Source organism: Crotalus tigris, unplaced genomic scaffold (assembly GCF_016545835.1).
Source record: "Crotalus tigris isolate CLP2741 ecotype Arizona unplaced genomic scaffold, ASM1654583v1 scf7180000023746.1698619, whole genome shotgun sequence".
In the NCBI taxonomy this organism is placed as follows: Eukaryota; Metazoa; Chordata; class Lepidosauria; order Squamata; family Viperidae; genus Crotalus; species Crotalus tigris.
In genome coordinates this window covers 1,416,640-1,434,074 of record NW_024100155.1, presented here as the reverse complement: position 1 = coordinate 1,434,074, position 17,435 = coordinate 1,416,640, and the positions used below count along the sequence as shown (strand labels likewise).

The window sequence follows — 17,435 nt, the reverse complement described above, 5'->3', positions numbered from 1 at the left end:
TTCCACAACTCTGGATGACCAGCCAGCGTCCATGAGATGGGAACTCAAGAATTGTTCACCACCCAAATTCACGATTCAAGGGAGGGTCTCTCCTAAAGCCCCCATCTCCTCCAGCCTACTCTAAGCAAGAACTTTCACCTCCAGCAGGCTGGGGACTCTCAAAAAAATTCCTGCATCCTGTTTGCTGGCAACGGGAACCCTTCAGAGGGAAGGGATTTTGCTACTTTAGGAGAAACGAGGTGGTTGCCAATAAACAGATGCCTAAGCTGTGGCTGTGGCTTCGTGATCCCTTTTGGCCGTCCTTCAATGGGAAAGATCTCAGGGCTCAATCTATCACCCGGGGTCTCTTCTCAAGAAGAAGGGGTCAACCTATTCTCCAAAAAGCCAGGAGACAGGACTAGAAGCAACGGATGGAAACTAACCAAGGAGAGAAGCAACCTGGAACAAAGGAGAAATTTCCTGACAGTGAGGACAATTGATTAGTGGAACCACCTGCCTCCAGAAGCGGTGAAGGCTCCAACACTGGAGGTTTTAAGAAGAAATTTGTCTGATATGCTATAGGGTTTCCTGCCCGAGCAGGGGGTTGGACTAGATGACCTCCAAGGTCCCTTCCAGCTCTATTCTATTCTAAAATCCAGCCACGTTCACATTTGATTCCGGTCACCGTCTCCAGGGATCAGAAACCTTTGAAGGACACGAACTCAAGACTTGCTCTGGAAGGAAAAATCGGACAATGGAAGCCGGCCCCATCATCCGTGGGTTTTTGGGGTTTTTTTTGTTCTCTGTTCCCAACCGGGCCCACGGAATGACCTTTGAAAGAAGGCAGAATCAAATGTTTCCTTGGCATGCTCCCCGTTCCTCCAGGGAAATGCCACCGATGGACAAAACACATCGGGCATTGCTGTTGGTTGAGTGGAAAATCTTGGCAAGGCTTCATGTCTACGGAGAGTCTCAATCATTCCAGGTCGTGGTGGTGCCAAAGGTGCTTTTTTTTTTTTCTTCCAAAAGGCAACTGAAGTCTCTTGGGCCTTTTTTTTTCATTCGAGAAGACAGACATTCTGCTAGAGATGGATGGATGGATGGATGGATGGACGGACAGACGGACTGTCAGTCAGTCAGACAGACAGTCAGACAGACAGTCAGAGACAGTCAGACAAACAGTCCAACAGACAAACAGACAGAGTCAGACAGTCAGACGGACAGACAGACAGTCAGACGGACGGACAGTCAGACGGACGGACAGTCAGACGGACGGACAGTCAGACAGTCAGTCAGACGGACAGACAGACGGACAGTCAGACAGACAAACAGTCAGTCAGTCAGACAAAGACAGACAGTCAATCAGTCAGACAGTCTGTCAGTCAGACAGTCTGTCAGTAAGTCAGACAGACAGTCGGACAGACAAACAGTCAGACAAAGTCAGACAGACAAAGTCAGACAAAGTCGGACAGTCAGTCAGAGACAGACAGACAAACTTAGACAGACAGACCAACAGTCAGTCGGACAGATGGACGGACGGACAGTCAGTCAGTCAGACAGACAGACAGACAGACATTCTGGAGAGAGAGAAGTTTCTGAGGATGGGCTCCAGCACGAGTCCGAAAGCTCGGAAGACAAAACCTTCCGGTCCTGGTGACCGACCCAGATTGGATATTGCAACGTTATCCTGCGACACGTGGATTCGCCTTCATTTGTGGGTGTATATTACTTTCTCGGATTGGGCTATAGCAACCCCTTTTCTTGGAAACGGTAGCAGATTAAGGCCTATGGCATGGGATCCCAAAAAAGGGCCTTCCAAGTTCCCCCTTCTGGGCAGAAATATTAACATTGCTTGTGATCCCGATCTACAGCGTCCTTTACCTTTGTGGGTCATAGCTGCTTCTTCCTTTTCCACTGTTTAGGTTCTCTTCCATCTGTGTTTTGTTGTTGTTGTTGTTGTTGTTCCAGAAGCAAAAGGACACTTCCATGGAGACACTTCTTGAACAGGGGGCCCTTCCAGCTCTATTCTAGTCTATGTTCCCCAGTAAGAGAAATCCACCAAGGGACTTCCTACGGTTGAGGGTGAATTTCAACTTGGGTTTCTCCAGCCCAACATCTGGACCAACGTCGCCTCTACTTTACGCGCAGAATGAGCGATTCAGCACAATCCTTCCTCCAACCTTTTTCTCCACTCTGCCGTTCTGGGATTGGCAGCACGGAGGCTAACCAGCCACCCTTCCCCAGAAGACGTGAAGACGGGAGACCCAAAGAGATGGGGGAAAAAAATTACCTTCACGGTTTCCACGCGTGAATCCAAGGAAGCAAGTCAGACAAAAAACCGTCCAGAGAAAAGGGAACCCCCTAAAGGGAAAAGATTTTAAAAATATGTTAAAAAAGGAGAAACATGATCAATCAATTCCTGATTTCTTTTCCCAACAGAATCGGGGAACATAATAAAACCAAGAAAAACAAAGACGTGACAGCCGGAATATTGTTTTACAGCATGAAAGGATAATGGTGGATGGTTTCAACCAGGGTGTTGGGCCTTCTTAAAGGATGTGTTATGAGATCCCTTTTCTTCTTGTCAAAAATGATGTAGGGTAGGGGATTGGCTAGATGACCCAAAAGGTCCCTTCCAACTCTATTATTCTGTTCTGTTCCTATTCTATTCTATTCTATTCCATTCCATTCTATTCTTCTATTCCATTTTATTTTGTATTCTATTCCATCTTCTATTCCATCTTCTCTTCTATTCTATTCTATTCCATCTTCTATTCTATTCTATTCTATTCTATTCCATCTTCTATTCTATTCTATTCTATTCTATTCTATTCTATTCTATTCTATTCTATATTCTATTCTATTCTATTCTATTCTATTCTATTCTGTTCCATATTCCATATTCTATTCTATTCTATTCTACCACTCTTCTTCTTCTGTCCTAAAAGAAATCAGTCTGTGTCATATTCAGAAACTCCCATCAGCCGTTCTGCGATCCTCACAGCCCTTTTAGAGACTTCTACAAATTTTGAGGGTTGTTCCTGACATCCTATTAGCCTAAAAAGTGGAGTCCCTATACTGGTTTATTTAAGCATATGCCCCCTTTTCTCTCTCTCTCTCTCTCTCTCTCTCTCTCTCTCTCTCTCTCTCTCTCTCTCTCTCTCTCGTGCAGCAACTGACTTGAATGCAAATCACTGGGTTGCAAAACAAGACCCAGAGAAATGTGTAAGCGAAGTAGCAATTAGGCGAGGAGAGATGCCGGGATCATCCACCCCGTCTCCCTTTCCTGTTTTAGGCTTTGCAAAATTGGAAACACAGGAAGGATGGGTTGCCTGACCCCCCCCCATGCAAAAATAAACACATCCCTGAATGCAGAGAGTTTGGAGGATAAATTGCAGAGGGGCACCTTTCCTGCGAAACTGGGTGGAGCTTCTGGTTCAGGGTGGGGTGAAAACTGGGTGGGGGGTTCAAAGAGGAGAGCAGAGGTCAGAGGCTGGAGGCCGTCTGGCTTTAGAAGGACTCTGAAGAGGAGACCTAGGATAAAAGGAAGGGAGGAAAGGAGGGAGGGAGGGAGGGAAGGAGACAGGAATGAGAGGAAGGAATATGAGGAAGAGGGAGGGAGGGAGGAAAGGAGGAAAGGAGGAAGCGAAGGAAGGAAGGAAAGGAGGGAGGGAAAGGAATGGGAGGAAGGAATGCAAGGAAGGAAGGGAGGGAGGGAGGGAGGGAGGGAGGGAGACAGGAATGAAAGGAATGGAAGGAAAGAAGGAAGAAAGGAAGGAAGGAAGAAAGAAGGGAGGAAGGGGGACAGGAATGAGACAAAGGAAAGGAAGAAAGGAAGGAAGGAAAGAAAAGAAGGAAAGAAGGAAAGAAAGAAAGAAAGGAAGGAAGGAAGGAAGGAAGGAAGGAAGGAAGGAAGGAAAAGAAGGAAAGGAAAGAAGGAAAGAAAAGAAAGAAGGAAGGAAGGAAGGAAGGAAGGAAGGAAGGAAGGAAGGAAGGAAGGAAGGAATCTCTCTGCTACTGTCCCATATTGATCAAGGCCCAGCACTCACTGATACCTAAACAAACATTTGATTTGTTTAGAAACATCAGGAGAAAAGAGAGCGAAGGATTCAGCATCCCTTTTCACTCCACAGAGATCCATTTACGGAAAAATGAAAAGAGGCAGAAAGTCACAGATGTCTGCAGCATCATCGACCTGCAGGGAGGCAGTGCCTGCACCCGCACACACCTGGACCCCTGTTCCAGGTGAGTCCAGAAGACCCTTGGTCTTTTCAACGCCTTGCTGGGCCTGCACGGAAGAGAGCAAGCAGGCGAGGTCTGAGGACCTGGGCTAAGGACCAACAGCAGTGGTGGAACAGGCCGGCGGGCCAAGGCTAAGGAGTCATCCAGCCCTCAAAGCCCAGGCATCAAGAGCCTCCATCCCGCTCTTGATGCCCAGCCAATGCCTCCCCAGATGGAAGTTGGGGGATGGCCAGGCCACCAAAGGGATGTCCCACTTTTAGGGACTTCTTCTCCTTGACCGAGTCTTGGAAGATCATCCTATTGCCTAGTCATCTTTCAGCCAGGAGGAACTGGGGATGGGGCTCTTGGCAGGAGAGGGCTGGGTGGGCCTTTGGGAGGGAGGGCTCCCACCTCAGCACAGCTAAGACCCTCCCCTTTCCACGTCCAGATGCCTTCACAGGTCCATCCCATCCACCAGAATGCACAGCTGGCAGGCATGGGTGGACCTCCTCCTCCTCTTCCATCTTCTTTTCATCTATCGGTCTTCTCCTTCTCCTCCTCTTTCTCCTCCTCCTCTATCTTTCTATTTATCTGTCTCCTCCTCCTCTTTTCATGTCTTCTCCTCCTCCTCCTCCTTTCTCCTCCTCCTCTACTTTTCATCTCCTCCTCTTCTATCTTCCATTTATCTATCTTCTCCTTCTCCTCCTCCTTTCTCCTCCTACTCCTCCATTTTTCATCTTCTCTTCCTTTATCTTCTACTTATCTATCTTCGTCTCCTTCTCTTTTCATCTATCATCTTCTCCTCCTTTCTCCTCCTCTACTTTTCATCTTCTTCTCCTTCTCCTCTATCTTCTATTTATCTATCTTCCCCTCCTCCTCTTTTCATTATCTTCTCTATCTTCTATTTATCTATCTTTTTCTCCTCCTCCTCTTGGCTATTTATCTAACTTCTTTTCCTCCTTCTTCTTCTCCTCTTCATCCTCCCCACCCCCCCCCCCCCCCCCCCCGCCAGCCAGCCAGCATTCCACCAAGGGAGCATCTGCAAAGTGTGATCGCCTCTGACAGACGGAGGGCAAGCCAACTCACTTAACCCCTTGGGCTCCAGGGGAAGCCTGGGGCAGAGCCAGAGGGAAGGAGGGAAGGAGAGAGGGAGGAGGAAGAGGGAGGGAGCTGGAGGGACCACGTGTCTTTCCTCTCTTGCTCTGGGAAATGCTCTCTCTTCCTCCCCCTCCTCCTCCTCCTCCTCCTCCTCCTCCCAACAGGGACGGAGCAATGAATGAGTGCAAAGGACTTGAATGGGTTTTTCCTGAGCACCTCTGGGGCTGGATGCTCTCCTTGCCTCGGGCGCTCCCCAGGGCCCCCTTGGGAAAAGCGGGCAGCCGTGGACTTCAAAGTTTTAGGAATAAAGCAACTCTCCTGGGGAATGCCAGTGCCCCCCACCCTTTCCTCCCAGTTGCCTTTCTCCCCCCCCCCTTTCTTCAAAGGTGGGACTTCAGCCCCTTATATTCGGGCCACCTTTTAAGGCATCTTCAGGAGGAGGGGAATCCCTTCCTTTCTTTCTTTCTTTCTTTCTTTCTTTCTTTCTTTCTTTCTTCCTCTTTCTTTCTTTCTCTTTCTTCTTTCTTTCTTCCTTCCTTTCTTTCAAAAACAACCTCACTTTCTTCCACTTCAAACTTTCTCCTTCTCCTCCTCCTTTCTCTCCTCCCCCCCCCCCCACTTTGCCTTGAACATGCCTTCCCCTTTCTTCGCCGGGCTCCTTCCAGGCCTGCTCCCACATCTGGACGGCCTCCCCCCCCTTCCCCCAGGACCCAGAGGACGGCCCCTCCCCGACAGCAGCTCTCCCCCCCACCCCCTTTTGCCTTGCCCCAGCTCACCCCCTTAGCGCGGCGGCTTTGAGTCTGAAGGCAACCGGCCTCGGTTCCAGCGTCATCCCGTTCTCAGTGCATGGCTCTTTCGCGGCGAAGCCTCGGAAAGCTGGCCCGGGGGTGCATCTTCCGCTCCAGCCGGCTCCCCCCACCCCACCCGTCTCCCCGAGGGGCTGAAACGCCAGCAGCCCGCTCGGAAAGTCTTCTCCCGGGCTCAGCCGACGCTGCGCTCCCGTCTCCGGAGGAATCCTGGCTGCTGGAAGTTTGCGCCTCTTCCCATTTAAGTCTCCGCTGGCGGGTGCCTTGGGGGGCAGCAAAGGGGGGGAGAGAGAAGAAGGCTACTTGGGCAGCCGGGGGGCTCCATGCTCGCCCACCCACCCAGGCAGGCAGGGGGGGACCCCCGCCGCCCCAACAGCAGCGTGGCTCCTTCTCCTGCTGGAACGCCTTTTGCAAAAAAAAAAAAAACCCCAGAAAGCAGCAGCAATAAAAGGAGGTTTCGGTTCGCGAGGCTCAGCTCGGACCTGGCGTTTGCAAATTTGGTCCCGGGGAGGGGTCTTTGGGGGGGGAGGAGGGGAAGGGGGGATTCCAGAAATGGGGGGGGTTTCTAGCGGCTCTAAGCGAGGCGGCTCTTCCGCCCCAAAGGAAAGCCGCGTCTGGTGGGGGAAAGAGGGAAGGATAGGAAAGGAAAGGGGAGAGAGGAGGAAAAGAAACGGAGAAAAAGGAATTAAAAAAAAAAAAAACAGGGTTTAAAAAAAAAAAAAGCGCTGGTCGGAGCGCTCCGCAGCCAGCCGGTCGGTGCTGCCCTCTGGTGGTCTGGTTGGGAAGCTACAATCGAATAAAAGTGGTTTTTTTTTGTCTTCCCCCCCCCTTGGCAAAGTTGGGAGGGGTGAAGGATGACAAAAAGGGGGCCAGGAAATTAAATTAAACCCTTGGAAAAAAAAAAAATCCAAGGCGAAGAAGCCTGCTTGAACCGAATCGAATCATCTTTCTGGCTTGCAAAAAAAAAATTAATTGCATCTGTTCAATTAAAGGGAGGTGGTTTTTTTTTTTTCCTAGCACCCACAAAAAGGGGTGTTGGGATCATTCCTGGGGATTTAAATGTCTGTGGAGATTCTCAGTCATCCAGGTTGTCCCAAAGGTGCTTTCCCCCCCCCAAAAAAAGACAACTAGACTTTCTTTGTTTTTAACTTCAGCACCTTTGGATATTGGGGTTTAACTGGCCGTAAGTCTCTGGGGTCACCAACCTGGAGTTAGGCGTATAAATCTGGTAAAATAAATTGTGTTCCTTCAGTCTGGTTTTCGTGGCATTGCTGCAACAGACTGACCCAACTCTTTTTTTAAAAAAAAAAATGGGTTAAGTGAAAGGTAACCAAGGTTCCAGTCCTTAATATTTCCTTGAGGTTTAGTCTCATATGGATGATCGGGAACGCTAATCGGCAGATAATAGAGGTGAAGTTCATTGAAAAGGTATTCTCTACTTAATTTACACGCCTAACTGAAAAAGAAAGGGTTTGGAACAGAGAATGACTTTCTAGAAATTCTTAAATGTCGCCCATCGGATGGAAAAGCTGCTAGTCCCCATGAGAATTTACAGCCTAATCCCAGAGAACGGCTCAAGCCAATATAAACACTCGGTTTCCATCTTTCCATGCCTTTTTTTTTTCCCTCTCCTGGAATAGAAGTTGCTAAATGATCAAAAAGAGAGAGCACCAGGTTTTCCCCCCTCAAACTGCAGGCAAAAAGTCTTGAATGGGGATATTAAGTGATGACTTGGTCACATTCTCCCTACTGCCCTGAACTTGGGCAGATATTCCGCCCTTCTTTCCAGCTATCTAAAATAAAAAAAGGATAGGTAGGTGTCTGTGCTTTCTCAAATTCAGTTTATAAATAAAACAGGGTAGTAAAACCAACTCGATGGTTATCCCAGCTAGATATTTTAAACATTGCAATGACAATCTCCAAAATGATTTATTAATTCAATCAGACCGGGATTCCACGCTCCCATCCCATTAGAAAAAAAAAAAACTCTTCCTCCCCTTTAGTAGCAAAATAGCTACTAAAAATAATATTTACCATCTCCCCCTGGTGCCCATGGAAGTGTTTTGCCAGATCTTTAAAAGAAAAGCTAACCTCCCCAAAAATCAAAATTTTGAAAAAAAAAACAAACAAACAGAAATTCATTTGCAACAAACATCATTTGCAGTTCAAGTTTAAAACACAAACGTTCATCCTAGCCGAAAAAATAAATAAAATAAAATAGAATGGATTTCAATGAATCGGCTAAGGAGCTTTCTTTCTTAGAGCTCTAAGCATCGTTCCGATGTAAATTTAGATTTTTAAACGTAAAGCCACGCGGAAAGAGGAATTTGGGATCGTGGATATACTGGTACTTACCCTACATCCAGGTTAAGATGAAGAAGGAGTCTCTCTGCAAACAGACCCTTTTTTAAAAAAGTAAAGAAAAATCTCTTGCAGTTTTCTTCTAGAAAAGATGGTTCTCTTTTTTTTTCTCAACTTCTGAGCTAAAAAGATAGCAAAATTTTGGACCGATTCCCCTGTCTGGATGGGTAAAGGTAGCTTCACCCCCACGAGACGAAGATGCTGGAAGGAAAAGGAAAAAAAAAAAATCAGACGCAGAGAACGGGTGAAGGAAGAGGATGGATCTGCAGCTGAGCGCGAGAAAAAAAATTCTTTCTCTGGTGCCTCCTGTTGCTTTTAAATAGCTGCAGGGACTTTAAAAAAAACAAAAACAACTTCGGGAACCAGGTGTCTGGTTTCTGAGCGCTTTCCAAACTAATGAGCATTAAGCTTGCTTCCACGAAGGACTCCCCCAAAGCCAGAAGCTCAGCCTCCACTCCAAATGGCAGGCTGGGCAAGGAAGGGCCAGATCTTTCCTTCCTCGTTTGGCTCTCCTTCCACCTTGCGAAGGTGCAGATGCCCCACCGTGGAAAAAAGGGAGGGGGCAGAAGGGGGGAGGGGAGGAGAAGAATGTGGAAGGTCCTCCTCCGGCCCAAGGCTGGCATCGGAGAAGGGATGAAGGGACGCTGGAGGTGACACCAAAGTTGGCCCTATTGTGATTTGTGAATAGTAGATAGGTAGGTAGGTAGGTAGGTAGGTAGGTAGGTAGGTAGGTAGGTAGGTAGGTAGATAGATAGATAGATAGATAGATAGATAGATAGATAGATAGATAGATAGATAGATAGATAGATGGACAGATGGACGGAGATAGACAGACAGACAGACGAGTGTATAGAATAGATGGGTAGGTAGGTAGATGAGAGAGATGTACATACATAAATTGGATGGATGGATGGATGGATGGATGGATGGATGGATGGATGGATGGATGGATGGACAGGTAGACAAGTTGAGTGTAGGTAGGTAGGTAGGTAGATAGATAGATAGATAAGGATGGACGGACAGACAGATAGAGACACACAGACAGATACATAGACAGACAGATAGATAGAGACAGACAAACAGACAGACAAGTGTATAGAATAGATGGGTAGGTAGGTAGATGAGAGAGAGATGTATATACATAAATTGGATGGATGGATGGATGGACTGATAGACAAGTTGAGTGTGTAGGTAGGTAGGTAGGTAGGTAGGTAGGTAGGTAGGTAGGTAGGTAGATAGATAGATAGATAGATAGATAGATAGATAGATAGATAGATAGATAGATAGAGGGATAGACGGACAGAGGATGGATGGATGGATGGATGGATAGATAAATGATAGATAGAAAGAAAGAAAAGTTGAGTGGAATAGATGATGGGTGGTAGAAAATAGATGATAGAGAAAAAGAATAGATGGATGGATGGACAGACAGAGGGGTAGATAAACAAATTGAGTAGATAGCCTGTCCACAGGTGAGCAGGCAGAAAAGTGTCATTCAAATTATTCTTTGCTGCAAACATAAGGCTAGAGCAATTCATTTTTTCCTAAAGACATCCACCTTCTTTCTTTTTTTAAAATACGAAATGTTACTCTACCACCTCTTTTTATAAGCAGAAGGAACTCAATCCCTTTTGTCTCTCTTCCCTAGAAAGCCACTTTGCACTCCTGATCATTTTTTTACTATCCTTTTAGAAGTGAGACTAAACTTTCGGGCACATTTGATCTCTGCGAGGATGAATCCAGTCCTCTCCCACCAGATCGTCCCCTTTTTTTTTTTTTTAAGGAAAGAAAATGAAATTCTATACCCTCGACACGACAAACACAATTCCCTCTTGTGCGTTTATATTTTCTAAGACCCGCTCAAACGCACACACCTGCCCCCCCTCCCCCAGTCACATCTGAATTCTCCTGGGCAAGCTGGCCTCTCCAGCATTTGCTCGAAAAAGTCTCTGAGCTCATAAACATACCTCAGAAATAAGAGTCCACCAAATTACAGGCCAACGCTAAAAAAAGGTCATCTCATTTGATCGCAAAGGTACAGGACAAGTTCTTCAGAAACGGCTCCCGGGATGAATGGAGTTCAGACGTGCTTTATAAAAAAGATGTTGAGACTCTGGAAAGAGTGCAGAGAAGAGCAACAAAGATGGTCAGGGGACTGGAGGCTAAAACATATAAGGAACGGTTGCAGGAATTGGGTATGTCTAGTTTAACGAAGAGAAGGACCAGGGGTGTTCCAAAATCTCAGGGGCTGCCCCAAAGAAGAAGGAGTCAAGCTATTCTCCAAAGAGCCTGAAGGCAGGACAAGAAGCAACGGATGGAAACTCACCAAGGAGAGAAGCAACCTAGAACTAAGGAGAAACTTCCGGACAATTTTGAACAATTAATCAATGGAACGGCTTGCCTTCAGAAGTTGTGGCTGCTCCATCGCCAAGAAAAGTGAGTTTTGCCCCCATTACACGGCCTGTCTTGCCCCAGTTGTTAAGTGACACACTACGCTTGTTAAATGAGTAACATGGTTGTTGAGTAAATTTGGCTTCCCCGTTGACTTCGCTTCTCGCAAAAGGGGATTGCGTCTTCATGGGGATCGTAAATAGGAGTCAGTTGCCCAGCCTCTGAATTTTGATCATGTGACCCGCAACGGTGAAAAACGGTCGCAAGTCACTTTTTGCAACTTCAAACAGTCACTAAGTGAAGTATTGTAAAGTGGGGGACTCTCTGCATTCGAGGTGTAAATCAGCGTCTTTTCCTTCCCCGACAAATTCCAGATTCGGGATGGGCTGTCCGATGGGCCATGGATTCCTTCTTCCACGGAGGAGGAAGTGTTAAGGAATATCTCTACTGCTCTGTCATGTTCACAAATGGATCCGCTCCACGGGCGAATGTCGTCCCATGAAATGAACCCCAGATTAGTGATGAGCGAGAAAGCCAGGAAGATCAAAGTGGGGTTTGTTCCTTTCGGTCCATTCCCAGCTCTGGTGCCTCCTGAAACATCAACATTTGTCATTTTGAGAAATGACACAGCCGTGACGTGTTTAAATCTCGGCCACTGTTTGATGTCAAATGTTTGGCATTCTTTCCCAGGACACTCGGGGCCTTTGTTCCCCAGGCCACCGAAAAGCCAGGAGGCCCACCCCCCTCAAGACAAAGTTTGCTTTGGGGAGTCTTCCAAGGTGCTTCTCTTTCGCCAGGTGGAGAGAAGGTCCGCTTTGGTTTCCAATTGATTAAAAAATTGAGCAGGGGTGAATCGCCGGAGCTGTGTTCCGTGGATGAATAAACTGGAGCCACAAAGACGTACAAGCTTCTGGCAGGGAACTATCAAGAAGAAATGGACTTATTTCTTTTTCTTCGAAGACGTTTCGCTTCTCATCCCAGAAGCTTCTTCAACTCTGACCGGATGGTGGGGAATGGAAAGATTATCAAGGCCGTGGTTTTCCCAGTTGCAATGTATGGCTGTGAAAGCTGGACCCTAAGAAAGGCTGAGCGCCAAAGAATGGAGGCCTTTGAACTCTGGTGCTGGAGAAGACTCCCGTGAGTCCATCACTGGAGGTTTTTCAAGAAACCCATTTGTCTGAAATGGACTCTAGGCCTAGGGTTGGACTAGAAGACCTCCGAGGTCCCATCCAACCCTGTCACTCTATAGGTCTATCATTCCTTTTTACTGAACGGTTCTGTTGCAAAGGTTGGTCAAGGATGTTTGGTTTTATTTGAACTGAAATAGAAATAACCGAAATCGAAATTCCAGTCGGTCCATCTTACTGGGGGGGGACGGTGAAATTACAGCAACCCTTATCTTATAAAAAGCATTTTTATGCACACGACAATGTGTGTGTGTGTGCGTGTGCGTGTGTGTGTGTCTTACTGCACGCTAAAGAAATATCCTTCCCGAGTTCTCTGCTTGAATTACAATCATCAAGAAGCAAACACACAACTGTGTGTCAGCCTCTCTAGAAGCTGGAATAGAATAGAAGCTGGAAGGGACCTTGGAGGTCTTCTAGTCCAGCCCCCCGCTCAAGCAGGAGAACCTAAACCATCTCAGACAAATGACTGTCCAGTCTCTTCTTAAAAACCTCCAGTGATGGAGCATCCATGATTTATGGAGGCAAGCTGTTCCACAGGAAGGAAGGAAGGAAGGAAGGAAGGAAGGAAGGAAGGAAGGAAGGAAGGAAGGAAGGAAGGAAGGAAGGAAGGAAGGAAGGAAGGAAGGAAGGAAGGAAGGGAAGGAAGGAATAAAAAATAGAATAGAGCTGGAAGGGACCTTGGAGGTCTTCTAGTCCAACCCTCTGCTCAAGCAAGAGAACGTATACGATCTCAGACAAATGACTGTCCAGTCTCTTCTTAAAAACCTCCGGGGATGGAGCGCCCACGATTTCTGAAGGCACGCTCCAGGTAAAGCAGGCCAGTTCCTCCATCATCTTCTTAGATTTTATCTTTGGGAGGTGCCCAAAAATCCCACCCAAGTCTCCAGTGAATTAGAAAACTCAGAGATTATTATTTCTCTGCCAACCAGGGAACGATTTTACCAGTTCCCTTTCTAATTCTTGGAACCCAACCGGTTGGGATATATTTCAGCAAGACCTGGATGCAAGACGTGCTCGTGGGTTGGGACTGAGGGCATCTGAGGACCCTCCCTTGGTTAAAAAAAAAAAATGCAACAATTCTCAATTTTAAGAATCAAAGCTAGCTTTGGCTGAGAGTAAGCGGGTGTAGGGCTCTCCAGGTTTGGGGTGTTGGTTTTTTTTTTTTAAACTCAAAGAAAAATATCCTTCAAAATTTGAAGTTAAGCAGAGCTGGGAAGGCACAGCTGCTTCTCTGTCCCCTGCAATGTGTTGCGGCGAGTTTTTTCAGAGCCTCTTGTAGTGGGACTTAATAAGTAGCTTCTTGTTCTGCCTGATTTAATTTTGGGCTTTCCTGCTCCCTTTTTTTTTTTTTTTTACTTTGCTTCGTTATTTCTGGCAGAGCCAAGACTAAACTTTCCATGGGTGTTTGGTTGGTCCAGAACTATAATTATGTCTTTCTCGGGCTCTCTGCGAGCTCAGAGAGCTGTAATTGTCAGTCAACTGTCCCCCCAAACACCAGCTCGCTTTACTGGTTAAATAAAAATAAAAACAAAAATCGGTTTGCAGGAAGAAACAACCTTGAAAAATCCATCAGTAAACTGTTGATCCGTTGAAATGGCAATCTTCTTCGTGTGTCTCTGTTTTCATGGCCCCGATCGTCAAAGATCTGGGCTGGAATAGAATGGCAGAGCTGGAAGGGACCTGGGAGGTCATCTAGTCCAGCCCTCTGTCCAAGCAGGAGACCCTATACCATTTCTGACAGATGGCAGTCCGGTCTCTTCTTGGAAGCTTTCAGTGTTGAAGCTCCCACAACATCTGAAGGCAAACTGTTCCATCGGTTGATTAGGGAGGGGACTTAGGACAATGGGGAACAGATTACCTGTGAGCCCACCTTTACTCTCTGAATTGTAGGAGCTCCTAGCTGACGTTTGGAGCATGCCGCCGTATAGCTTGAATTCAATCAATCAATCTCAATAGAGCTGGAAGGGACCTTGGAGGCCTTCTAGTCTAACCCCCTGCTCAAGCAGGAGACCCTAGACCATTTCGATCAATCAATCAATCTCAATAGAGCTGGAAGGCAGAGACAGAAACAGAGAGAGAGGGGAGAGAGAAGAGAGAGGAGAGAAAGAAAGAGAGAGAAAGAGAGAGGAGAGACAGAGACAGACAGACAGAGAGAAAGGAGAGAAGAGAGAGAGAGGAGAGACAGAGACACACAACATCAGTGCTAGAAGGGAAGAGGGTCTGTGGAAAGGGAGAGGAGGAAGAGGAGGAGGAGGAAAGAAGGAAAAAGGAGGAGAAGGAATCCAGGGGGGTGTTTTTCCTCAAAAGTTCAGCATCTCTGAGTATGCATCAAAAGGGATGAAGGAGAGTAGGAGAGCTGTCCAGCCAGCCTCAGTTGCAGCCTGATCTGGATTCAAATTCTCCCCAGGGAGTAAGGTGAAATTTCACTCTCTTGGCAAGCCAGCCAGCCAGCCAAGTTAGGCATCAAGAAATGGCTCTGGGTATTCTGTGCAGGCTAGGTAAGATTTGGGTTTGATCCATTGATAGGCTGCCTTAGATCTTTTGGTGTGGAGAAGCCGAGATCTTGCACCTGGGGCCTTTGACAAGCCCATCTCTAGCTATCCTATCTTGGCCCTTACTTGAATGAAGAAATTCAATTCAGAAGGCTCAAGTCGCTCAACCTTGAAGGCTTAATTTAGCAAATGGTCTTCAAGGCAGAACCTTACGGCAGATTACAGATCTCAAGAGGCTAATCATAGCTGGCGGTTAAAGACCGCAGAGCATCCAAAGGTAGCTTGGAACCGGTGGATTCTTTCAGGTCAAGACGGGGCAAAATGAAACCAGCTTGCAGACGGCACCTTGGGACATGCTTTGGAGAATTGGTCAACCCCCTCTTCTTCCCTCAAGTAGTAGAAGACCCCTTTGTTGCTTTTCTCTATGCTCTTTCTAGACTAGTGGTTCTCAACCTTTTTAATGCCGCGACCCCCAACCGGTCGTAAGTCGAGGACTACTCAACTGATGCAGCCCCATTTGCAGAATGGGACTTTTGGCGGGCTAGAAGACCTTTTCAAGAGAGTCTATTCAAGAGAGTCTATTCTATTGGCTTTCAAAAGCCAATAGAATAAAAGGGAGTAGCACAGCTAAGGAAAAGGGGAAAAGAAAATGGTGGACTGCGTTGTTTGGCGACCCCCGTGAAATGGTCGTTTGACCCCAAATGGGGTCCCGACCCACAGGTTGAGAACCACTGTTCTAGAATCTCATCCTCTGTTGGGTCTCTTGGTGAGCAGAACCGGACACAGAATTCCAAGCCATCCGTTGTACAATATCTATTTCTCAATCTTCTTCCTGGGAAATTTTAAGCTTTGTCTCTTACCTTACAGAATTACACACACACACACACACACACACACTTCCTTTTACATGCAGAAGGGAAGCTAGCTAGGATGACTCCATCTGACGAAAGATGTTCATTTGGGGGGGGGGAAGGGGGAAGGAAGAGGGGAAAAAAAGAGCTGAATCTTCGCTGAACATCTTCTCTTTCCCCATTTCGTTTGCCTTCCCCGAACACAATTTGCAACCTTCTGATTACTTGGCGATATTTTTGCAGGGTGGGAACGAAGACGTTGGCCAACTGTAGATGTTGGATCTGGCAACATGGCAGAACAGCTCTGTGCCTTCCCTGTTGAGCTAAGATGGGCACGGGGCCTGACCTCAGATTGGTCTCGTCTTCCAAACCCTCGGTGCCAACCAGCTGCCAGCCCAGAGGCTCAGAAGAAAGATGCTTTTCACAGCACACAAATCCAACATCTGTCCTTCCAGCCACTGGCCTTCGCCAACTCAACACAAAGCTGCCCAGACTCACCCATGTTCTCTGCCTGGGAAGGACTCCACTCCACCCTTTGCCGTGTAGATCAGTCAGGAGAGTATCCAGGAATCCACCATGCTGTCTTTCTTCTCCCCAGCTGGATCTGCAACATAAAAAATAAAAAAAAGGTTCTTGCAACAACAGAATGACAGAATGACACAATTGGAAGGGACCCTGGAGATCTTCTCCTCCAAATAGTGCTCAAGCAGGAAACCCTATACCATTTCAGACAAATGGTTGTCCAATCTCTTCTTTAAAATCTCCATTGATGAAGCAGTTGCAAGTTCTGGAGACAATCCATAGAATCACAGTTGGAAGGGACTCTGGAGGTCTTCTAGCCCAAACCCCTGCTCAAGCAGGAGATTCAATACCATCCAAAATGGTTGTCCAATCCCTTCTTATAAACCTCCAGTGATGGAACACCCACAACTTCTGGAGACAAGTTATTCCACTGATTAATTGTTCTCACTGTCAGGATAGTTCTAGGTTGCTTCTCTCCCTGATTAGTTTCCATCCATGGTTTCTTGTCTGCCTTCAGGTGCTTTGGAGAATAGGTTGACCCCCCCTCTTCTTTGGGGTAGCCCCTGAGATATTGAAAGACTGCTATCATGCCCCCCCTCATCCTTCTCTTCATTAAACTAGACATACCCAATTCCAGCAACTGTTCCTTATATGTTTTAGCCTCCAGTCCCCTGATCATCTTTGTTGCTCTTCTCTGCACTCTTTCCAGAGACTCAACATCTTTTTGACATCGTGGCGACCAAAACTGGATGCTTCATTCCAGGTGTGGCCTTACTAAGGCTTTATAAAGTGGTACTAAGACTTCGGGTGATCTTGATCCTATGCCTCTGTTTATACAACCAAGGATTGTATTAGCTTTTTTGGAGGCTGCCACACACGGCTGGCTCGTGTTTAAGTGACCGTCCACTAGGACTCCAAGGTCCCTCTCACCGTTAGTGTTTCTAAGCCAGGTACCTTACCACCCAATTCAGGTAGTCCTCAACTTTCAACAGTTTTATTTAGTGACCATTCAAAGTTACAACAGCACTGGGAGAAGTGACTTAGGATCATTTTTCACACTTACAACCTTCGCCGCATCCCCATGGTCGTGTGATCAAAATTGCTTAGTGTATGTGTGTATGTGTGTGTGTATGTGTGGGTGTGGGTGTGTGTGTGTTAAAAAAGAGGGCTTGCTTATTTAGAAGCTTGCAATCTCAGCTTCTCTCTGGTATGTGTATGTGTGTGTGTTAAAAAAGAGAGCTTGCTTGTTTAGAAGCTTGCAATCTCAGTTTTTCTCTGGTATGTGTGTGTGTCTGTGTGTGTGTGTGTGTTAAGCAGGTTCGCTTAACAACCGGGTGGCTAAGTTAACAAGTGCAGTGATTCACTTAACAGAAAGGGTTGGTTCATATTTATGACCGTTGCTGGCTGTCCCAAGGTCACGTGACTTTGCCAAGCTAAATCCATGGGGGAGCCGATTCGCTTAACGACCGGGTTGCTAACCTGTGGACTGCAGCAGTGATACTTAACAACGGTGAAGAGAAAAGTCGT

At 46.9% G+C, this 17,435-nt stretch overlaps 1 protein-coding gene across 5 annotated transcripts in view; it reads right to left on the bottom strand.

The window, feature by feature from the left end:
* Window positions 1–15,961, bottom strand: part of COL27A1 (collagen type XXVII alpha 1 chain) — a 129,670-nt gene extending 113,709 nt beyond the window's left edge. For 4 of the 5 annotated variants that reach the window (XM_039321566.1, XM_039321563.1, XM_039321567.1 and 1 more), the window contains exons 1-5: window positions 15,885–15,961; window positions 10,433–10,578; window positions 8,460–8,666; window positions 6,075–6,367; window positions 2,270–2,340 (exon numbers count right to left, since the gene is read on the bottom strand). In XM_039321566.1, the coding sequence (XP_039177500.1) occupies window positions 2,270–2,340; window positions 6,075–6,130 (127 nt within the window). In that variant the 5' untranslated portion in view covers window positions 6,131–6,367; window positions 8,460–8,666; window positions 10,433–10,578; window positions 15,885–15,961. Of the gene's footprint in view, window positions 1–2,269; window positions 2,341–6,074; window positions 6,480–8,459; window positions 8,667–10,432; window positions 10,579–15,884 lie in introns of those variants that run through there. The other variant, XM_039321565.1, reaches the window with a different exon arrangement.
* Window positions 15,962–17,435: the final 1,474 nt, after the last annotated feature.